Genomic DNA, 20,339 nt, shown 5'->3' with positions numbered 1-20,339 from the left:
AAAACCATGGAGGATGGTAATATCTTCATAACAAATCCTCCATCTTACATCTGACTTTCCTCTCACCTTTTTATTTACAACCTGCATTTACTGATATTTGTTATGTGCTGTCAGGTTTCACAATGTAATTACTGCTTAAAATCCACAGAACTGTGAGAGAAGGAACCCTAGTGAAACTGAGGTCACTGGGCATCAGGGCGAACTTTCCCGACCCGATCAAGTGATTCTTAGTACAAAGGAAGATGGTTGTGGTTATTGCAGGCTACTCACCTCAGGTTCAGAATATCACTGCAGGAATTCCACATGAGTGTGTACTAGGCTAAACCATCTTCAGCTACTTCATCAATTACCTTCTTGTCATCACAAGGAGGGAGTGTTCTCTGATATGTGCATTGTATTCGATTTGTAATTCTTCACGTAATGAAGCAATCCATTCCCATGTTGGAGTAGGCTTGGCAATATTCAGGCTTGGGCTAATAAATGGCAGGCAACATTGATGCCACACAGGTGCCATCTCCTGCAAGAGGGTCTAACCACCTCCCTTGACATTCAATGGCATTACCATCCTTGAAGTCCCCCACCATCGATATCCGAGGAGTCACCATTGATGGTCATTGTTCTACCCAGTAATTCCTGTTTACCGGGGCTGGTTTAGCACAGGGCTAAATCACTGGCTTTGAAAGCAGACCGAGGCAGGCCAGCAGCACGGTTTAATTCCGTACCAACCTCCCCGAACAGGCGCCGGAATGTGGCGACTAGGGGCTTTACACAGTAACTTCATTTGAAGCCTACTTGTGACAATAAGTGATTTTCATTTCATTTGTTAAACTCCTCTTTGGCAAGTCCGAGAGGTTCCTGTTTCTTCCTGATTGTGTGTCCTGATGGTTTTCAATTCAGCCTTCCGCTTACGTAGTTCTGCCAGAACTTCACCTTCAGAGTCTTCAATGGGTCGATCCTCAGAATCTAGCGGACCATGAGCAATTAGTTCTTCCTTAATTCATGCTTTTAGAGACTTTGTGTGAGGAACGCTGAATGCCTTATTCAGAGTTCGAGAGGAGGTGCTTGCTCCTTGAGTTCCAACCATCAATACCTCACATCCGTATTGTCTGTATCAATTGGTCATATGATAGAAACGATTGATAAATAACATGCTTCACTGGAGACACATTTTGAACAATGCCCAGTGAACCAGAACATGTAAATTGAGCATTAATAAACCTAGTCTACGTCACAGGTTTCAGAACTGGACACAGGAAGTATATTATCGAGAAACTATGTCTTCCTAAATTCCATTTATGTCTGATTTGTCCTCTTGAGAAGACAACAACTTTCACTATTTTACAGTTGCATCGCCCACTCGCACAATCCCTCACCCGAGGACTTGCCTTCATGTGTGACCCTCAGCAGTGAGTGTCACTGGGCTATTTAAGCAAGGAAACAGCCTGGGAGGGGGCATTTGGCATCATATATAAATACAACCCTGGCCTTACCTGATATGCAGAGAAATCACATTCTTAAAACTGACCTGGTAGCGTTTTTTCATTTTACTCGTTGTTCTCAAGTTTACAAGACGTGTTTCTATACACCGGCCATCAAAATGATCCAGTGATTTCAGCATTTCTTGTGCGTATTTCTTTTTCCTGCTTCCCTCTGTTGGAGTAAAGAGGTGAATAATATCAGAAAATACAGGAAATACCCAACAGGTCTGGCAGCATCTGTGGAAAGAGAAGCAGGTCAATGACGGTTGGGGTTTAGTATGTTCAAAGTTGAGAGAAACAGATTTTTGGTCTCTCAGGGAATCAAAAATATGGGGAGTCAGCAGGAAGTGAAGGATTTGATTTATTGTCACATGTACCGAAGTACAGTGAAAAATATTGTTCTGCGACCGAGGGAACGTACACAGTATGTACATAGTAGACCAAAAGAATAATCAACAGAGAACATTGACAAATGGTACATCGACAACAGTGATTGGTTACAGTGCGGAACAAGGGGCCAAACAAAGCAAATACATGAGCAGTAGTGGCAGAATATCAGCCATGATCGTACTGAATAGCAGAGCAGGTTCAAGGTCTGTGTGATCTACTCCTGCTTATTTCTCAAATGATATTGTGCTAATCCAGTTTCTCTCTCCGCAGATTCTACCTAACCCACTGAGTGTTTCCAGAATGTTCTGGTGTTATTTCAGATTTCAAGCATCTGCAGTTGCTTTTGTGGTAAGTAATATCTTTTGACTTTTAGATACTTTCACAATACAGCGTAAAATTGTTAAAATCTGAGGTACCAGAGCCAGGCAGGTCTGTGGCCATCAAATCATTGTTGATTATTGACGATTCAATCTGAAGTTTGTGACGTTTCATACATTAAATGGCCTTGGGCTGTAAAAGAGAGACGCATGGATGACCTGTAGGGGTAATTATGTCACAGGGAACTGGTAATCTTGTCTCACAGTTCCAGATAACTCTGCAAGCCAGGGGTGGTACCAGTTGGACAGGCAGTAAAGGTTTTCCAATGTTGTGTGCTGGTAAGTTGCATGTTTTTCAAAAATTTGCAGGATGCAGGTGACTGTAGACAAGGTCGCATTTATTGTCTGTCCTTATTGGCTCTTAAAACGTGATGGTGGTGGATCTTCTCTTTGAACTGCTGCAGTTCTTGTGCTGATGGTGTCAGGGAATGAATTTCAGAGTTTTGTCAAAGTGATGTTGAAGGAACAGCAGAATCCAAGATGGAAAAGATGGTGATGTTGCCTGAATCTTGTTGATTTGATTAACAGCAACTGTACTGCTAAATTTTGACTTCTGGCAATCTTCACCTAAAATGTCTGGATTTGGATAAATGGGGTTTCTGCTTATGGAGCACCAACTCCAAACTGGGAAAACAGAAATATAACCTGTACAGATTACTCAGTGACACAAAGCAAAATATTGCAAATGGTGAGAATCTGAAATAACAATAGGAAATGCTAGAAATGCTCAGCAGGTCTGGCAGCAGCCAAGGGGATAGAAACAGATTTAACATGTCTGGTTATTGGGCCTTCACTGTTTTGATTCTAATTTTGTAACCAGTTATCCTTTCTTTTTCCAAGTTTTCTCTTACACCTCCTCTTTGTTGACAAATACAGTAAACAGATACTGCTGAGGACTCTTTTTTTTACTCACTCATGGGTGTGGGCATTACAAGCGAGGGCAGCATTTGTTACTATCTCCAATTGCCCTCGAAAATGTGATGGTGAGCCTTCTTGAACAGCTGTAATCCATGTGGTGTAGTTATATCCACAGTGCTGTTATACGGTGATATATTTCCAAGTCAGGACTGGGTTTTGCTTGGAGGTGGTGTTCCCATGCGTCTGCTGCCCTCGTCCTTCTAGGTGGTAGAGGTGATGGGTTTTGGAAGTGCAGTCAGTGAAGCTTAGATCAGTTGCTGCACTGCTTATTGTAGTCGGTACACACACTGCTGCAACATACATCGGTGGTGGAGGGACTGAATGTTCAAGGTGCTGGATGAGGTACTGATTAAGCAGGCTGCTTTGTCCTGGATGATAATTAACTTTTTGAGTGTTGGCACTTCTCCAGGCAAATGGAGAGTATTCCTCACACTCCTGACTTATGCCTTGTAGATGATGGACTGGTTTTGGGAAATGAGGGGATGAGTTACTCACTGTAGAATTCCCAGCCTCTGACCTGCTCGTGTAGCCACAGTGTTTATATGTCTAGTCCAGTTCAGTTTCTGGTCAATGGTAACCCACAGGATGTTGATGATCGGAGCTTCAATGATGGTAATGCTATTGAATGTTAAGGGCAGATGGTTAGATTCTCTCCTCCTGGAGATGATTATTGCTTGGCATTTCGACCAAGGCTATAATGAAGTTTGGAGCCAAGTGGCCCAGAGGGAATGTAATTGAGCATCGGTGAGCAGGTTATTGGTGAGTATGTGTCACTTGATAGCATTGTCAATGACATCTTTCCTTTCATCACTTTACTTTTGTTTGAGAGTAGAGCAGTAATTGACAAAATTGGATTTATCCTGCTTTTTATGGACAAACTATATCTGGGCAATTTTCCACAATTTTGGGTAGATTCCAGTGTTGTAGCTGTACTGAAACAGCCTGGCTTGTTCTGCAGTTAGTTCTGAACTACAAGTCTTCAATAGGACAGCAGGGAGTTATCAGAGCCCAGTACTTTAGCTACAGCCGGTACATTCAACCATTACTTATATCACATGGAGTGAACTGAATTGTCTGAAGGCTGATAGCTATGATGTTAGGGTCGTCAGGAGGAAGTTGAGATGGATCATCCATTGGCATTTCTGGCAAAGATGTTTTTTACACTGATGTGTCTACTTTCCCATCATTGAGGATTGGGATGTTAGTGGAGTCTCATCCTCCAATTAGATGTTTAACTGCCCACCATCATTCACCATCGAATGTGACTGGTTTCAGAGATTTGATCTGATCCCTTGGCTGTGGGGTTGTTTAGCTCGGTCTTTAACATGCTAGTTATGATTGGCGACGAGGGGCTTTTCACAGTAACTTCAGACTTGTGACAATAAAAGTATATTATTATTATTATTATGTTTTCAAAACATGTAGTTCTGGGTTATAGCTTCACCAGGTTGGCACCTCATTTTCTTCTATGTCCTGGTATAGTCTCCTAAACGTCTTACTGAATCTGAAAGCCTTGGTTCCCTGGTTTGATGGTAATGGGAAAGTGAGGGATAAGCTATGCCATGAGTCTACAAATTGCGGTTGAATATATTTCTGCTGCTGCCGATGACCCACAGATTGCCCAATTTTGACCTGTGGTTGTAGTGTCACACAGCACGATGGAGGGTATGCTCACCATGAAGATGACTCCTGGGGCTGGATTCTTCCGCCCCGCCCGCCACAAGATCGCCACAGGTGGGATGCGGACCATGTAAAGGTCCATTGACCTCGGGCAGAAATTTCCAGTCGCCAGGTGAGTGCGGCCAGAGAATACCGCCCTTAGTCTCCAGCAGCTGTGTGCGGTGGTCACTATTACCAATGCTATCACGGGCAGATAGATCTGCAACAGATAGATGATGAGGGTGAGGTGAAGAAGGTCTTTCCCTCTTGTTGGTTCCCTCACCACCATTCGCAGGCCGAGTCTTGCTGATGTGTTCTTCAGGACTTGGGTCGGTTTAGTCAGTAGTGGTGCTACTAAACCACTCTTGGCAATGGGCCCTGAAGTCCCTTACTAGCGATGGTGGGCATTCCTTATTTGTGAAGCCTGACAGTACTGCTAGTAGACTACTGAATTTATGGAGGAATCACACTGGAGTTTGGTTCTGACCTTATTCAGGAGTGGGCGAATAGCATTCCATGCTGATTTTAAATAATTAACTTTATTGTCACAAGTAGGCTTACATTATTTATTCCCCATAAGCAAGTTGCACGGGGTCCTAATCTGTTATTGCATCATTCCTCTGGCTGCAACTAAAATTGTCTCATTCAGCACACAATGGGAATCAAACGGTCTCATCTGTAGCACTCAGTTTTACGGTGGACAGTACCTTTCTTCATTGAAATATTGGGGAAGTCCTACCTCCCTTTATACAGCGAATACTCACCATATAAGGATTTGAGGAAATTGCCATCAAATGCATTGATCACCAAAGCTTTAATAACTCTTCTGAAGTGGGTGCAGAGATCATTGATGAGTACTGCAAATATAAATAGAAAGGTAAATTTATATAGGTCCTTAATTCTTAACCGGACTTAAATATTGGAGGATCATGGTGTGTCAGTGCTTTTATAAGATCCAGGCTGTTATGCCGAGTAGTTATCAGGGGCACTGATGTACCAAAATTAGGGGTGTCCCTATGGTGGGAAAGCATGAGGAACAGGCCCAGGTTCTGAAAGTACCAGATGGGCCCCAGAATTTAGCAGCATTTATAGTGGCGTCAGGAATAGACATTGCACTGAGATGTACCAGGAATAATGCAGTAGGTGATGGGATCTGGGGGAATCAGAGAGGAAGATTTCAGGGTCTAAAATTCAGTAGTGTAGAATTGAGGAGAACATGGTTTGGGTATTGGTGAACACTTAGAGGTTCACAGGATCTGGGAAATGTGGGATAAGTTGAGCGAGCAGTGTCCTCGTATTAAGTACCAATGCAATATTCAAATCGAGGAACTGCAGTGTTTTAATTAACTGCATTAACTTTTCAATGCAAGATCTTAGAGGTCCATCATGTTTCTGTACCAGTATGGCTGGAGAACTCCAGTTAATTCGATTTTGTCAATGATAGCACTGTCCAGCAGAAATTTAATTTCCTCTCTGTCGAGAGCCAATGTTCCAGGATTGAGTTGGTAAAGGTTTTGTTGATTTGTGCAGCATTTCCCACATTGTCATGCAAAGTTCACCCTGGTCTCGCTATGCACACTGACGCATTCTTAGCACCTTGGCTATGTCATCCTGAAACTTCGCTGGAAGATGGTGTAATATTCTATTCAAATGTTTTATTATCTTTGTATTGGCTCTTTTCATTATTGGGGGTTTGACATTAGAACCTCAAACTTCTGACTCACTGTTTGAACCATTAAATGTATTCAGATCATATTTTTTTCCTTTGCTCCCTGGAGTACACTCACTGGTTGACCAGCATCTCTGTCATAACACCATTTTAGCGTATGTATATGACACATTCATTGATGCTGCCCTCTGTCCAGGGTACTAGTTCCATAGTTTACCTCATTGAGTCTCTTTTTAACATAATAGGGTCCACTAGCCTTTAGTGGTTCACCCAACAAAGGTGACAGAACTAGCACTTTATTCCCAAGTTTAAAAGTTTGAGTTTCATCTGCTCAGTTTTTAATGACTTATTAGGAAACCTTTAAATATTCCCGAGCTATTGTGCATGTTTTGACAGAGTTCTCGAAACTTGGACACGTGGTCTAAGAGAGTATTTCTTCTTCCAGGGCATACATTTCTCATAAATGAATTGAAGGCTAACTCAATGGGGCTGAAACCAGTTGACTCATGAGATACATCTCTGTTGACAGATAATGAAAATTAAATCCCCATTTTCCAGTCCTTGGGATATTCAAGGCAATAAGTGCTAATCATGGTTTTTAAGTTTTGATGGCATCTCTCCAGTGCCATCTGAGATTGTGCATGGTATGTAGGTGATTTAATTCCTAAGATGTGCATTGCCTCCTGGAGTACCGTAACGTGAAATTTAATTCCTGATCAGATTGAATCTCTCTGGGTAACCCATACCTGATGAAAAACGGAGTTAATCTTTTGATTACCATCTTTGCAGTCATTTTTCTTAATGATATTGTGGGGAATTAGGTAGACAAAAGAAACTGATGCTGCATTTTGGTTTTGATAGCGGTCCCACACAAACCACTAGGACCCTAGTCAATGCTACATCAAAAGCAGATATTGGGATAAATGGAACTGGTCTAATCGACAATGGGGGCTTCCCAACCAATTGACAAGGTGTGACATATCTTACAGAATTCAACCCCATCTCCATGCAATCATGGCCGATTAAAGTGCTTCATTACTTTAACCCAAGTTTTTCTTATTTCTAAATGACCGGCCATTGGAATCTTATGGGTGATTATAAAAATGTTGTTGCAATAAACAGGAAGGTCAACAATTTGATGGGCAACTGTCCACTCTTCATCCATTTGTCTCGGAGGAAGTCTCCACTTCCTCAGCAATAGGCCATTTTTTAAGTAATAACTTCAGCAACTCCTTCTGATCCTTCCTCAGGAAACACCAGCCGAGCCAATCCCCTCAAACCTACTGGGCGTCAGTCAAGGAAGTAAGGCTGAATAATTGGGTCCCGCTCTTTTCAGTCTTTAACCTCATTCAAATCCTGAAAAAATGTCCCATTTAGCAAAACACCTAAATGATCTTCCCTCTCAGTTGGTTCCACTTCATCGTGTTTAGTCTTATAAGCCTGAGCCCTAGTTACCAAGCAATCTGACAACAATTCAGGACAATACAGGTCCTCCTGTAAAATCTCAGTTTCTCACCTCAACTGATTCCCTCAAAACTCTTGAAGATACTAATACTCTCAAACCTGTCAAATCATTACCCAGTATAACATTCACCCCTTCATTAGGTAAACAAGAACAATTCTGACAACAACTCAGTTTATTTAGTTACTTCATAAATTAACTTTCTGCAAGGGAACAGGTTCATATTTCCCATGAACACTTCCAACACTACTTTTTTTTTCATCAAGCCGTCTGAAAGGTAATTGTATCATCAGCTACCATCAATAAATGAACAGCACCAACATCTCTCCAAATATTAATTTGATACTTGTTTTGGTGGAAAAATAAAGAAATACTTCTCCCTTTAGAGTCAAAATGTCGATAACCTCCAGTAACCCGACATCAGTACTGGGAAAAATCCTCTTGATTACTCTAAACTATTTCAACCACTCTAGCAGGTTCTAAGGGAACACTTTGCAATTGTGCTTTTGCTACTGTTTGATCGCCTGTTCCCTTTACTGGTACAGTCTTTTCTGAAGACTTCTTAGGCATTTTTATTACTGGCTCTGATTTATCTTTCAACTTCTAATAACTCACTTTTACATGACTTGTTTTACAGCAGTGAAAGCGTACTGGTTTCTTTACATCACTTTTATGTTCTATACTATCATTTTTATTAACTGGAACTGCTTCCGATTTCTCCATAAAGCCAGAATCTTTTCCATTTTCAAACGTTCTATCCCTCCAGTTTCCCTGTCGGTTTAAAATGAAGATCGACTATCCCATAGCTCCCTACGTGATATATCGTACCCATATACCAGGGGGGTGATTCTCCGATATGGAGGCCAAGTGTTCGCGCCGTCGTGAACGCCGTCCCATTTCACGACGGCGCGAACAGGGCCCAGGCACGACCTATTCTGGCCCCCACAGGGGGCCAGCACGGCGCTGGAGCGGTTCATGCCGCTCCAGCGTCCTTATGCAGTGCCAAATGGGCGCCGCGCCAACCGGCGCATGCGCATTTGGGGCAGCCCAATCCTGCGCATGCGCACTTGGGCCGTGCACGCCGGCCCCTCACCAACATGGCGGCGGTGTTCTGGGGCCACGCGCGGGAGGAGGTAGGCTCAGGGGGGAGAGGCCGGCCTGCCGATCGCGGGCCAGACCCCATCGGAGGCCACCCCGGTGAAGGAGCCCCCCTCCCTCCCCCACAGGCCGCCCCCCCCAGCGTTCCCGCAGAGTTCCCGCCGGCAGCGACCAGGGGTGGACGGCGCCGTCGGAAACCTGTCGTGTCGTAGCGGCCGCTCGGCCCATCCAGGCCAGAGAATCGCCGCTCGCCGGTTCTCCGAGCGGCCCCGTGCGAATCGCGCGCCGCTGGTTTCCGGGGGGTGGGAGAATCGCGTGCGGGGGTCGGGGCGGCGTGGCGCGATTCGCGCGGCACCCTGGCGATTCTCCCACCCAGCGTGGGTGGGGAGAATAGCGCCCCAGAACTGTAGCTTTCCTTCGTTTAGAAATCCTACAGCCTTCCATGTGTTACCTAATAGTTACTAGTACACAATTTCTAAATTCCTCCGTTATTAGCACTTGCCTCACATTCTCAAGTGTCTTTTGACTTAATTGACCAAAACTGCCAGTAAAACATTTCTTTCTCAATAACAAATTATACAAATATTTCATTCTGTCATTATTTGGAAGGCCAAAGTTGTGAATTGATAGCCTTTGGAGACAGGCTCATAAGCATTAGGTACCAAAGTTTTAACGGTTTAATTATCTGAAGACTGTTACCCAATCGATTCGAATAAACATCCAGGTCGGGATTCTCTGTCGGCTGATGCCAGACTCAGGAATCGCGATTGGGCAGAGAATCAGTTCCGATGCCGAAATCATGGCATGCGCCAGTTTCACGCCAAATTGCAATTCTCCGGTGCCTCAACGTGTTCCATTCCGCACATACAGTAAACGCCATTGGCTTATCATTAGTGAGCCTGACCCGGTATTCTCCGGGGCGACCCTGATGCTCCGCCTCCACCAGGGGGAATTGCCAACGGTGAGGTTCGCTTGTGCTTTTAAAAATCACGAAACTGTTGCCGTGGCTGATGGGGGAGAGAGAGGAGGTAGGACACGGAGAGGCACTAATGTGGGCGGGCTGGCTGGGGATGGGGGCAGCCAAGTCAAGGAGGGTGACCCCCCCAGTTGACTGAGACGGTGTCCAGGCATGGACTGACCACCATTGCTGCAGCCTGCAAGGCAGACATCCTGCTGCGCACACGCTGACCACCCACTTTAGCCCCTGGTTCTACAGAGTGACACCGGTCGTATGGGTGCTCCCACACCCGCACCACAGCCCCCATTCTCCCACCACACCACCACCGAACCCTACCCTCTGCCATACCACCTACCCCAAACCGGCCGCCGACCAGCAGCAGAGCATCACACAGCCACCCAAGGGCAACGACCAAAGTAGCCCCTAGAGGTGTGCGCCGGACAGGGACTGTGGAGCGTACCGCTGGCAAGGGCAGCTCCATCTGTCGGTACTCCTGGCAGCAGGGATGGACGTCAGGGCCAGAGACCCCGACAGTGCCGCGCACCGACGAGGCCCGGGGTGCGGGGTTGCGGGAGGGGAGGACATGCGAGGGCAGGGTCCGCAGTGACAACCATGGCCACCATGTAGCCCGTTGAATCTGGCTGGGCATGGGGGGTACGCACCATGCTAACGTGCTGGCATTCACCCCCTGCAGACAAAGGATATTGGAATTCAACCAGCAATGGTGGCCTTCCTGCTAGTCGCCGCAGTCCTTGGGGTTGCACTCTGACGGTATGAGCTTGAGTTGCTCGATGAGGAGGAACTGCAGCAGTGAAGCCTGCCCCAGAGGAATAGGAGGCAGCCTTTGAGGACCGAGAGCCAGCCGCCCAACATGTTGCGGAGGAGGAGGAGGTGCAAAGGAGGCGCCGCATGAGTACTCGTGTGTATCGGCAGTGCCTGTCATTCGAGGACATCACGGACCGGGCATGCCGTCGAAGACTCCAGCTGAGCAGGGGGACAGTACAGCATATCTGCCATTTCATGGCACCATAGGGGAATGGGGGAGGACACCCGCTCCTGGTGGCCATCAAGGTGACGGTCACCCTGAAGGTTTATGCCACAGGGTCCTTCCAGGCACTGAATGGGGACCTGTCCTGGACCTCACCAAGTTCAGTCCACAGATGCATCAGCGCCCTATCAGAGGCCTATATGCCCAGTCAGCACAATACATCCATTTAAACGTGGACCCAGCCCACGAGGGTTCGCCACCCTCGCCAAGATGCCCTGGATCCAGGGGATGATCATTGGGATACATGTCCCCTCTGAGCACTTACAGATGACAGATCAATCTTCACCAACCACAAGGGATTCCATTCGATGAACATGCAGGTGGTGTGTGCCCATCATATGCGTATCATGACAATCTGTGCCCAATACCCGGGCAGTGTGCATGACGCTTTCATCCTGGCACACTGGACGACTCCCGGCCTCTTCCAGGCACGCCCCCCGGCTGGGGGGTTGACTCCTGGGCAGCAGGGGTTATCCGCTGTAGTCGTGGCTGATGACGCCTCTCCGGAGGCCACAGACCGATGCGGAAACCCGCTACAACGATGCCTATGCAGCAACCAGGAGCATAATTAAGCAGTGTTTCGGCACCCAGAGGATGCCTGGGCCGCTCTGGAGGGGCCCTCGAGTATGGCACTGGGAGGGTCAACCACACTGTGGCGGCCTGCTGCGTCTTCCACAATATCGTGCAGCAGTGGGGGGGGCGACGTCCTGGAGCAGGAGGATGAACACCAGGCCTCATCCAACGAGCAGGATGAGGGGTGGGGGAGGATGGGCAGGACTCAGAGTCCAGGCAGGCACGGGAGATCGCACAACGTCTGTGCCAGGACCAATGCGCACGGGACACTCTGCTCGTCTCCAGGTTCACCGACTAGGGCTGGGGGGCTTGGCCAGGGGCACCGACACCACATCCCACTCACCCAGTACCCCCTTCCCCCTGCCAACCACCTCCCGTCTGCAACCCCCTCCGTGATTCCTACCTGCCTCACAATGGGATGCCAACGGGCCCTGGGTTGGCTGTAACAGCGGGTATGGTCCATGGAATGCAGGATGATGGCAAACCGTTCTGTGATGAGGCTCTGGTGCTCCGCATCGTTCAACAACATCTGACTCCTGCCCACGGCAGCACTTTCCACCATCCACCTGGGTGATCCCTGCAATCGGGATGGCCATTCTATCACACGGTCCCATCGAATTCCTGGGGTGGCAGAGGTGGGGACGGGGTGAGGACGGGTTGTGGGGAGGAGGGGTGGCACGCCGGTGCGGTGAGCGTTGGCTGAACTGTGGGTCCTGAGCCAAGTCCATCCCCAACATGTATCCATTCCCCCCCCCACCGAACCCACGCCCCCTCTGCGACCAGACCAGACCACTCCTCACACCCTACTGATAGAGCACCGAGGCAGGGTGTAACATTTGCCTGCCTGACACCCTGGCAGTGCCACCTGGTGCCAGGCTGGCAGTGCCAAGGTACCAAGGTGGCACTGCCAGTGTGCCAGGCTGGCATTATGCAGGCCTGAAGGTGCCCTGCCCACGTGAGGTGGAGTGAGGGGAGGTGAGCTATAAGGATCCCTTATAGCTGAGTTCTGACTTTGTGATGTCTGAGGCTCACTTTGGGTGGGGAGTCAAGAGATCGGGGCGCAATTTAAAAATGGTGTCTTGATTTTTTTCCTGCACTGAGGAGTTCTGGTGAGCTAAGCTCCTCAGTGCAGGAACCGGGACTAAGTGTGGCCTCGGTGGGGCGATTCCCGCTGAGGTCCGGGATTGCCACAGAGTCCTGTTCTATAGCGTGGTCTTTCTCAGTGCTGCAAGTGCCGGGAAACACCCAGCTAAACGCGCTCGACACACCACTCTTGCAATTCAGTGAGATCGCGCCCCACATTTAGCATTTCTGCCAATGGTATTAACTGAAGCTTTGTTAGTTGTTATCAATACTCAGAAGGAACTTTCTCTTCTGGAGAAACCTGAGCAATTAACAAGGCCATTGTGCTTTCTAAAAGGTACAGTAAAATTCACTATGAAGTCTTGTTGCTCTAATCTTCAGCAAATGCCAGCATCTCTATCCATCTGTGGATTGATCGATCCTGGACCCGGGTCACTGTGACTGCACAATCTCCCCGTGTCTTCATCTGTCTCACCCCCACAACCCAAAAATAGCTAAATTTCCCCTAATGGGAAAAAAAAGAATTGAATACTCTAAATTGAAAAAAGAAAAAAAAATCCACAAAGAGGCCTCAATTTTGTTACGATCTCATTCGAGACAGTAACTTTTTTTTAAAATGCAAAATCCTAGTTATTTCCTGAAAGAATAAAGTCACAATATTCCACATTTTAAACAAAATAATTTTTACTATCTGCAGAATAATCTTTCAGGTCTGTGTGACACCCCACCCTCTGATTTACAAGGGGAGGCATGTCATTTTGCAAGATTTATTAGATGTTAATCTTAGGTGAATGTAAATTGAAACACAAAGATAAAAATGACAGAAAAAATTGATGTAGCTACAGAAATTTAACAAGAGAGAATTTTACATAAACAGTAAAAATCATTGGGTTGATTTTCAATTGAATGCTTTAGATGCCAAACAGCCTTCAAATGATGAAGATGGGGGTCTCGTGTTGCTTTCGCCCTTATTTAACCCAAAACGTCATGTTGGGGAAGGAGTTAAAGCCAGTGCAAGAACCAACACCTGGAGGCTTGTCAGACAGCTAGTTGCCACTTAAAATGCCTGTTACCAGTCACAGAAGAGTTAGCATGGCATTTTGAGGGCGAACCCTTCACCTCACTGGACAACTTATGGAAGTCACTGGGGGAAAGGCATTGCTTGGTCATGGACATCTTTCTAGGGACCTTCTTGGTCTGGATGAGAAATAGGGAAGAAGATAAGACAAGCCGAACACACGAGAAGGAGAGAAAGGTGAGGAGGAAGAGGTGGCATTCATCCCCCCTGCAGGAACAGTGCTGCTTTGGATCTCTTCCACCAGACCTGTCAGTGCCACATCCGATAACAGGTAAACCTCTTCCTTATAGCCTTTGACAATCTGCAATGTAACTTTGTGTGCCAATCAGAGCGCTCCATGCCTTCAATGGAGATGGGTTCATCAAAGAGTCCACATAAAATCATTGAATGGTCACAGCCCAGAATGAGCACCAGTCCACACTGGTACTCTGTTAGAGCTACTCAGCTAGTCCCACTCCCTTCCTCTTCTCCACAGCCCTGCACACCTTTTCCTCAAGTCACCATTGCATCTTTTGTCAATCACATTAAATCTGTGAACTCTGGTTCTTGGCCCACCCACCTATGGGATAAATTGCTCCCTGTCTGCTCCATCCAGAACCCTCATGATTTTGAACATCTCTGTGAAAGGTCTTCTCTGAAAAGAACAGCTCCAGTCAATTTCTCCTCATAACTGAAGCCTCTCATTCCTGGAACCAATCTTGTCATTGTTTTCTGCACCTTCTCCAATGACTTCACATCTTTCCTAAAGTGTAATGTCCAGCATTGGACATGATATTCCAATTGAGGCTGGAACAGCATCTAACATCTTTGCTTTTGCACGCTATGCATCAATTCTGGGCTTTGACATGCATTAAAGCCCATTAAATCATGTATGGCTGATTAACCACGTTCTCAGCATCTCCTGCCCGTTGAGCAACCTATGTCCATATACCTCCAGGTTCCTCTGTCCCTGCACCCCCTTTAGATATCCATGAAAATTGCTTCTAATCAGCAATCAAACACTAAACGTTTAGGGTTTTAGTTTAGCACCGCCAGGCAAATTCAAATTACCGTAATCTGCAAATGCAACCTGTGGTGGTATGTATTCGGGGTCATGTGGGACCTGTGAAGCCGAGATGCTATTGGCTAACAGATCCCGGGTCCTGGTTGGATCTGCCGACTTCTGGCTCCGCCCTGAAGGCGGAGTATAAGAACCCGAGCTCCTCCCCGCAGCTTCATTCTGTTGCTGAGCTGCTGGGGACAAGCATCGCTTAATAAAGCCTGGATCGACTTCATCACTTCTCGTCTCTCGTAAGTCATTGTGCGCTACAATTTATTAAGCGAGCTTAAAAGACTATGGAGCTCCGGATCGCCCCGGAATGCCTGCGGATCAGCCCCCACGCAGCGAACTCGGCAGCAGTATTCAAACACTGGCAAGCATGCATTGAAGGCTACCTCCTAACGGCCCCCGGCCGGATCACAGAAGACCAGAAAATGCAGGTCCTGCATTCGAGGGTAAGCCCGGAAATTTACCCTCTCATAGAAGACGCAGAGGATTTCCCGACGGCGCTCGCATTACTGAAGGGCATCTACGTTCGGCCCGTTAACCAGGTCTACGCGCGCCACCAACTCGCAACGAGACGGCAAAGTCCTGGAGAATCGCGAGAGGAATTCTACGCCGCGCTGCTAATTTTGGGACGAGGCTGCAGCTGTCCGCCGGTGAACGCGATCGAACACACGGACCTGCTAATTCGTGATGCATTTGTGGCAGGTATGAACTCTGCCTTTTGGAAAGAGAGTCTCTAGGACTCTCAGAGGCACGGGCCCTTGCAGCCTCCCTTGATGTGGCCTTGCAAAACGCCCGCGCCTATGGCCCCGACCGCGCGGCAGCCCCTTGGGCTCCGTGGACCCCCGTCGCGACCCCCCCCCCCCCCCCCCCCCCACTCGCAAGCTTGCGCGGTTAAAACGCCAGACCATCCCGGGGGGGGACCCGCTGCTATTTCTGCGGACAAGCGAAACACCCCCGGCAGCACTGCCCGGCCCGCGCAGCTATTTGTAAAAGCTGAGGCAAAAAGGGCCATTACGCGGCAGTGTGCCGGTCCCGGGAGGGGGCGCCGCAATCTCCAGAGAAGAACGAGCCCAGCACATCCCAAACACCCCCCAACCCCCCCAGCACCCCATGTGCGACCCGCGGGCGCCGCCATTTTGGGTCCGGGGCACCACGAGGGGAGGATGGGCGGTGCCATCTTGGGACCCCCAGCCACGTGCGATTCATGGGGGCGGCCATTTTGTCCAACCCCAGCCGCGTGCGATTCATGGACACCACCATCTTGGTTGACAACAAAGGACCCCAGCATCGACGGCTCCACGGGGTCCGAAGAAGACGCCGCGACACTACTACCACGACTGGCTTCAGTGACACTGGATCAATCGCGGCCCCGGACGCTCCAGACGACGACAACGACGGTGCTGGTCAACGGATACGAGACGCCATGCCTGATCGACTCCGGGAGCACTGAAAGTTTTATTCACCCAGACACGGTAAGACGCTGTTTTCTGACCATCCATCCAAGCACGCAAAAGATTTCCCTAGCTGCAGGATCCCATTCCGTAGAGATCAAAGGGTTCTGCATCGCATACCTAACGGTGCAAGGGAGGGAGTTTAAGAACTATAGGCTCTACGTCCTTCCCCAACTCTGCGCGCCCACATTACTGGGATTAGATTTCCAGTGTAACCTGCAGAGCCTAACATTCCAATTCGGCGGCCCAATACCCCCACTCACTATCTGCGGCCTCGCAACTCTCAAGTTTGAACCGCCGTCCTTGTTTGCAAACCTCACCCCGGATTGCAAACCCGTCGCCACTAGGAGCAGATGGTACAGCGCCCAGGATCGGATATTTATTCGGTCTGAAGTCCAGCGGTTGCTGAAGGAAGGCATAATCCAGGCCAGCAATAGTCCCTGGAGAGCCCAGGTGGTAGGAGTAAAGACCGGGGAGAAGCAAAGGATGGTCGTAGACTATAGTCAGACCATCAACAGGTACACGCAGCTAGATGCGTACCCTCTCCCCCGCATATCCGACATGGTCAATCGGACTGCCCAGTATAAGGTCTTTTCCACCGTGGACCTCAAGTCCGCCTACTACCAGCTCCCCATCCGCCCAGGTGACCGCAAGTACACCGCCTTCGAGGCAGACGGGCGTCTATACCACTTCCTAAGGGTCCCATTTGGCGTCACGAACGGGATCTCGGTCATCCAACGGGAGATGGACAGAATGGTTGACCAGCACGGGTTGCAGGCCACGTTCCCGTATCTCGACAACCTAACCATCTGCGGCCACGATCAGCAGGACCATGACGCCAACCTCCAAAGGTTCCTCCAGACCGCTAACGCCCTGAACCTCACATATAACGAGGAAAAAAGCGTTTTTAGCACAAACCGTTTGGCCATCCTGGGATACGTAGTGCGCAATGGAGTAATAGGCCCCGACCCTGAACGCATTCGCCCCCTTATGGAATTCCCCCTCCCCCACTGCTCCAAAGCCCTGAAACGTTGCCTGGGTTTCTTTTCATATTACGCCCAGTGGGTCCCCCAGTACGCAGACAAGGCCCGCCCGCTAATACAGTCAACTACCTTCCCCCTGTCGACAGAGACTCGCCAGGCCTTCAGCTGCATCAAAGCGGATATCGCAAAAGCCACGATGCGCGCCATCGACGAGTCCCTCCCCTTCCAGGTCGAGAGCGACGCATCCGACGTAGCTCTGGCGGCCACCCTTAACCAAGCGGGCAGACCCGTGGCCTTTTTCTCCCGGACCCTCCACGCCTCAGAAATCCGCCACTCCTCAGTGGAAAAGGAAGCCCAAGCCATAGTGGAAGCTGTGCGACATTGGAGGCATTACCTGGCCGGCAGGAGATTCACTCTCCTCACCGACCAACGGTCGGTAGCCTTCATGTTCGATAATGCACAGCGGGGCAAAATTAAGAATGACAAGATCCTAAGGTGGAGGATCGAGCTCTCCACCTTCAACTATGAGATGTTGTATCGTCCCAGAAAGCTGAACGAGCCGTCCGATGCCCTATCCCGCGGCACATGTGCCAACGCACAAATAGACCGCCTCCAAGCCCTCCACGAGGACCTCTGCCACCCGGGGGGTCACTCGATTCTACCATTTCGTAACGTCCCGCAACCTCCCCTACTCTGTGGAGGAGGTCCGTACAGTCACCAGGAACTGCCACATCTGCGCAGAGTGCAAACCGCACTTTTTCAGGCCGGATAGAGCGCACCTGATCAAGGCTTCCCGCCCCTTTGAACGCCTCAGTTTGGATTTCAAAGGGCCCCTCCCCTCCACCGACCGCAACGCATACTTCCTGAACGTGGTGGACGAGTACTCTCGTTTCCCCTTCGCCATCCCCTGCCCCGACATGACAGCGGCCACAGTCATTAAAGCCCTTGGCACCATATTCACACTGTTCGGTTGCCCCGCGTATATCCATAGCGACAGGGGGTCCTCCTTCATGAGTGATGAGCTGCGCCAGTTCCTGCTCAGCAAGGGCATAGCCTCGAGCAGGACGACCAGCTACAACCACCGGGGGAATGGGCAAGTAGAGAGGGAGAATGGCACGGTCTGGAAAACCGTCCTACTGGCCCTATGGTCCAGGGATCTCCCAGTTTCCCGGTGGCAGGAGGTCCTCCCGGACGCTCTCCACTCCATCCGGTCGCTACTGTGTACCACCACTAACCAAACGCCCCATGAGCGCCTCCTTGTCTTCCCCAGGAAGCCCTCCTCCGGAACGTCGCTGCCGACCTGGCTGGCGGCCCCAGGACCCATCTTGCTCCGGAAACATGTGCGAGCGCACAAATCGGACCCGTTGGTCGAGAGGGTTCACCTTCTCCACGCGAACCCGCAGTACGCCTGGTATAGGGCTAAAGCTGTAGTAACACTGTCCGAAATTTGTTCCAGGGCCAGCCTTGTAAACCCCTACCACCATGCAAACCACCACCCCGCCGGGTTCCTTTTTAACAAGGGGTGAATGTGGTGGTATGTATTAGGGGTCATGTGGGACCTGTGAAGCCGAGATGCTATTGGCTGACAGATCCCGGGTCCTGGTTGGATCTGCCGACTTCTGGCTCCGCCCTGAAGGCGGAGTATAAGAACCCGAGCTTCTCCCCGCAGCTTCATTCTGTTGCTGAGCTGCTGGGGACAAGCATCGCTTAATAAAGCCTGGATCGACTTCATCACTTCTCGTCTCTCGTAAGTCATTGTGCGCTACACAACCAAATTGGTGTGATAAATCCTTATTTAAATTCTTATTTGTCCTGCACCCATTTGGTATCTGTTTTCAGCCTTTGGGTAAAATAACCTCCCTTTAGGTTTAATAGTGATACAGATTGGGATATTAAACATATTAATGAATGCAGTGTTTATAACTTGAGGGACTTGAATGGAGGCGACATTCTTTATAGTCCCATAAGTGTAGCCATTTAGGAATGCATTATTTAGAACAGAGGAACCAAGACCTTAGGTGAATTTCTCTGCCGCCCACCACCAGTAGCGGGGTTCCGGATGTGGCGGAGAATCGAGCGTCCAGGGATGCGCCAGTCTCCCGCTGGCGGCAAGATCGAGGTTTACGCCCGCGCGCCACAGGAGGATGCAAATTGATCTCAATGAATGACCCATTTGCATCCACTTAGTGGGATGGGCAACATATTCTCTGGGCATGCGCGATTCCCCGGTCCTCTGGGCTGGGAATCACATGGGCAGGATTTACTGCAGGTATTTCCCAGCATGGCCCTGACATGGTGGACCTCGCAGAGGGCCAAGGGGGTAACCCCTTAAGGCCCCCAAAGTCCATCCGAGGACCATTCTCCACCCCTCCCCCACAATGCCACACCTGCCCACCCCACCCCCACAAGACCCCCATGGCTCCCCACCTCGACCTACTAAATAATGAGACCCCTTAGAGACCTCCTAAGTAAAGCGACCAATTTCCAGCTCATCACTTCAAAATCACTCAAGTGTGAAGGAGGTGATTGGAATGCACTTAACTCTCTTTGAAGTGGTTGATGTTTGTAAACATTGTGGTCAGAACACTTTAGAGCTACTGAACCATGAAGGAAGAAGAATAAAGCAAGGCTCACAGCTGTGTGTGTGGAAGCTCATTTGTGATGCGGGGGGTGGGGGGAGGGGGGGGGGGGGCGGTGCCCAGCTGCGGGACCTCGTTATTAGGCCACCAGTTCAAAATGGCAGCCTGGTAGTGGTATTCCCTCAGGAGTTGCTCTGATACTCAGCATGCATAATATGCATGGGGAAGGACAGTGAATTGCTTCCTGATCCACACTCCCAGCCCATTGTCTTTCCTCTGGATGACAATAGTCGGAATGAAAGCCTTGGAATTCCCAGAAATTGGGCTTCCCCCAATAAATGACTGCACTTATGTAGCCTTCAGGGTATCTCAAGACTAGAGAAGAGTTTTCATGAAGCGGAGGGTGTCTAATTCTATCAATGCTCAGTATATATGTGAGCGTACCACGCAAATCATGTAATCTTCTGTCTGCCTGATGGGCAGCTGT

The 20,339-nt window shown here is 49.1% G+C and overlaps 1 protein-coding gene across 2 annotated transcripts in view; it reads right to left on the bottom strand.

The window, feature by feature from the left end:
• Window positions 1-20,339, bottom strand: part of ccdc82 (coiled-coil domain containing 82) — a 142,891-nt gene that overhangs the window by 100,981 nt on the left and 21,571 nt on the right. For both annotated transcript variants that reach the window (XM_072476387.1, XM_072476386.1), the window contains exons 4-5: window positions 5,587-5,679; window positions 1,526-1,650 (exon numbers count right to left, since the gene is read on the bottom strand). In XM_072476387.1, the coding sequence (XP_072332488.1) occupies window positions 1,526-1,650; window positions 5,587-5,679 (218 nt within the window). The remainder of the gene's footprint in view (window positions 1-1,525; window positions 1,651-5,586; window positions 5,680-20,339) is intronic.

The sequence above is a fragment of the Scyliorhinus torazame genome, chromosome 15, assembly GCF_047496885.1.
Source record: "Scyliorhinus torazame isolate Kashiwa2021f chromosome 15, sScyTor2.1, whole genome shotgun sequence".
In the NCBI taxonomy this organism is placed as follows: Eukaryota; Metazoa; Chordata; class Chondrichthyes; order Carcharhiniformes; family Scyliorhinidae; genus Scyliorhinus; species Scyliorhinus torazame.
The sequence above is the reverse complement of the archived record's forward strand: the minus strand, read 5'-3'. Positions and strand labels throughout refer to the sequence as shown.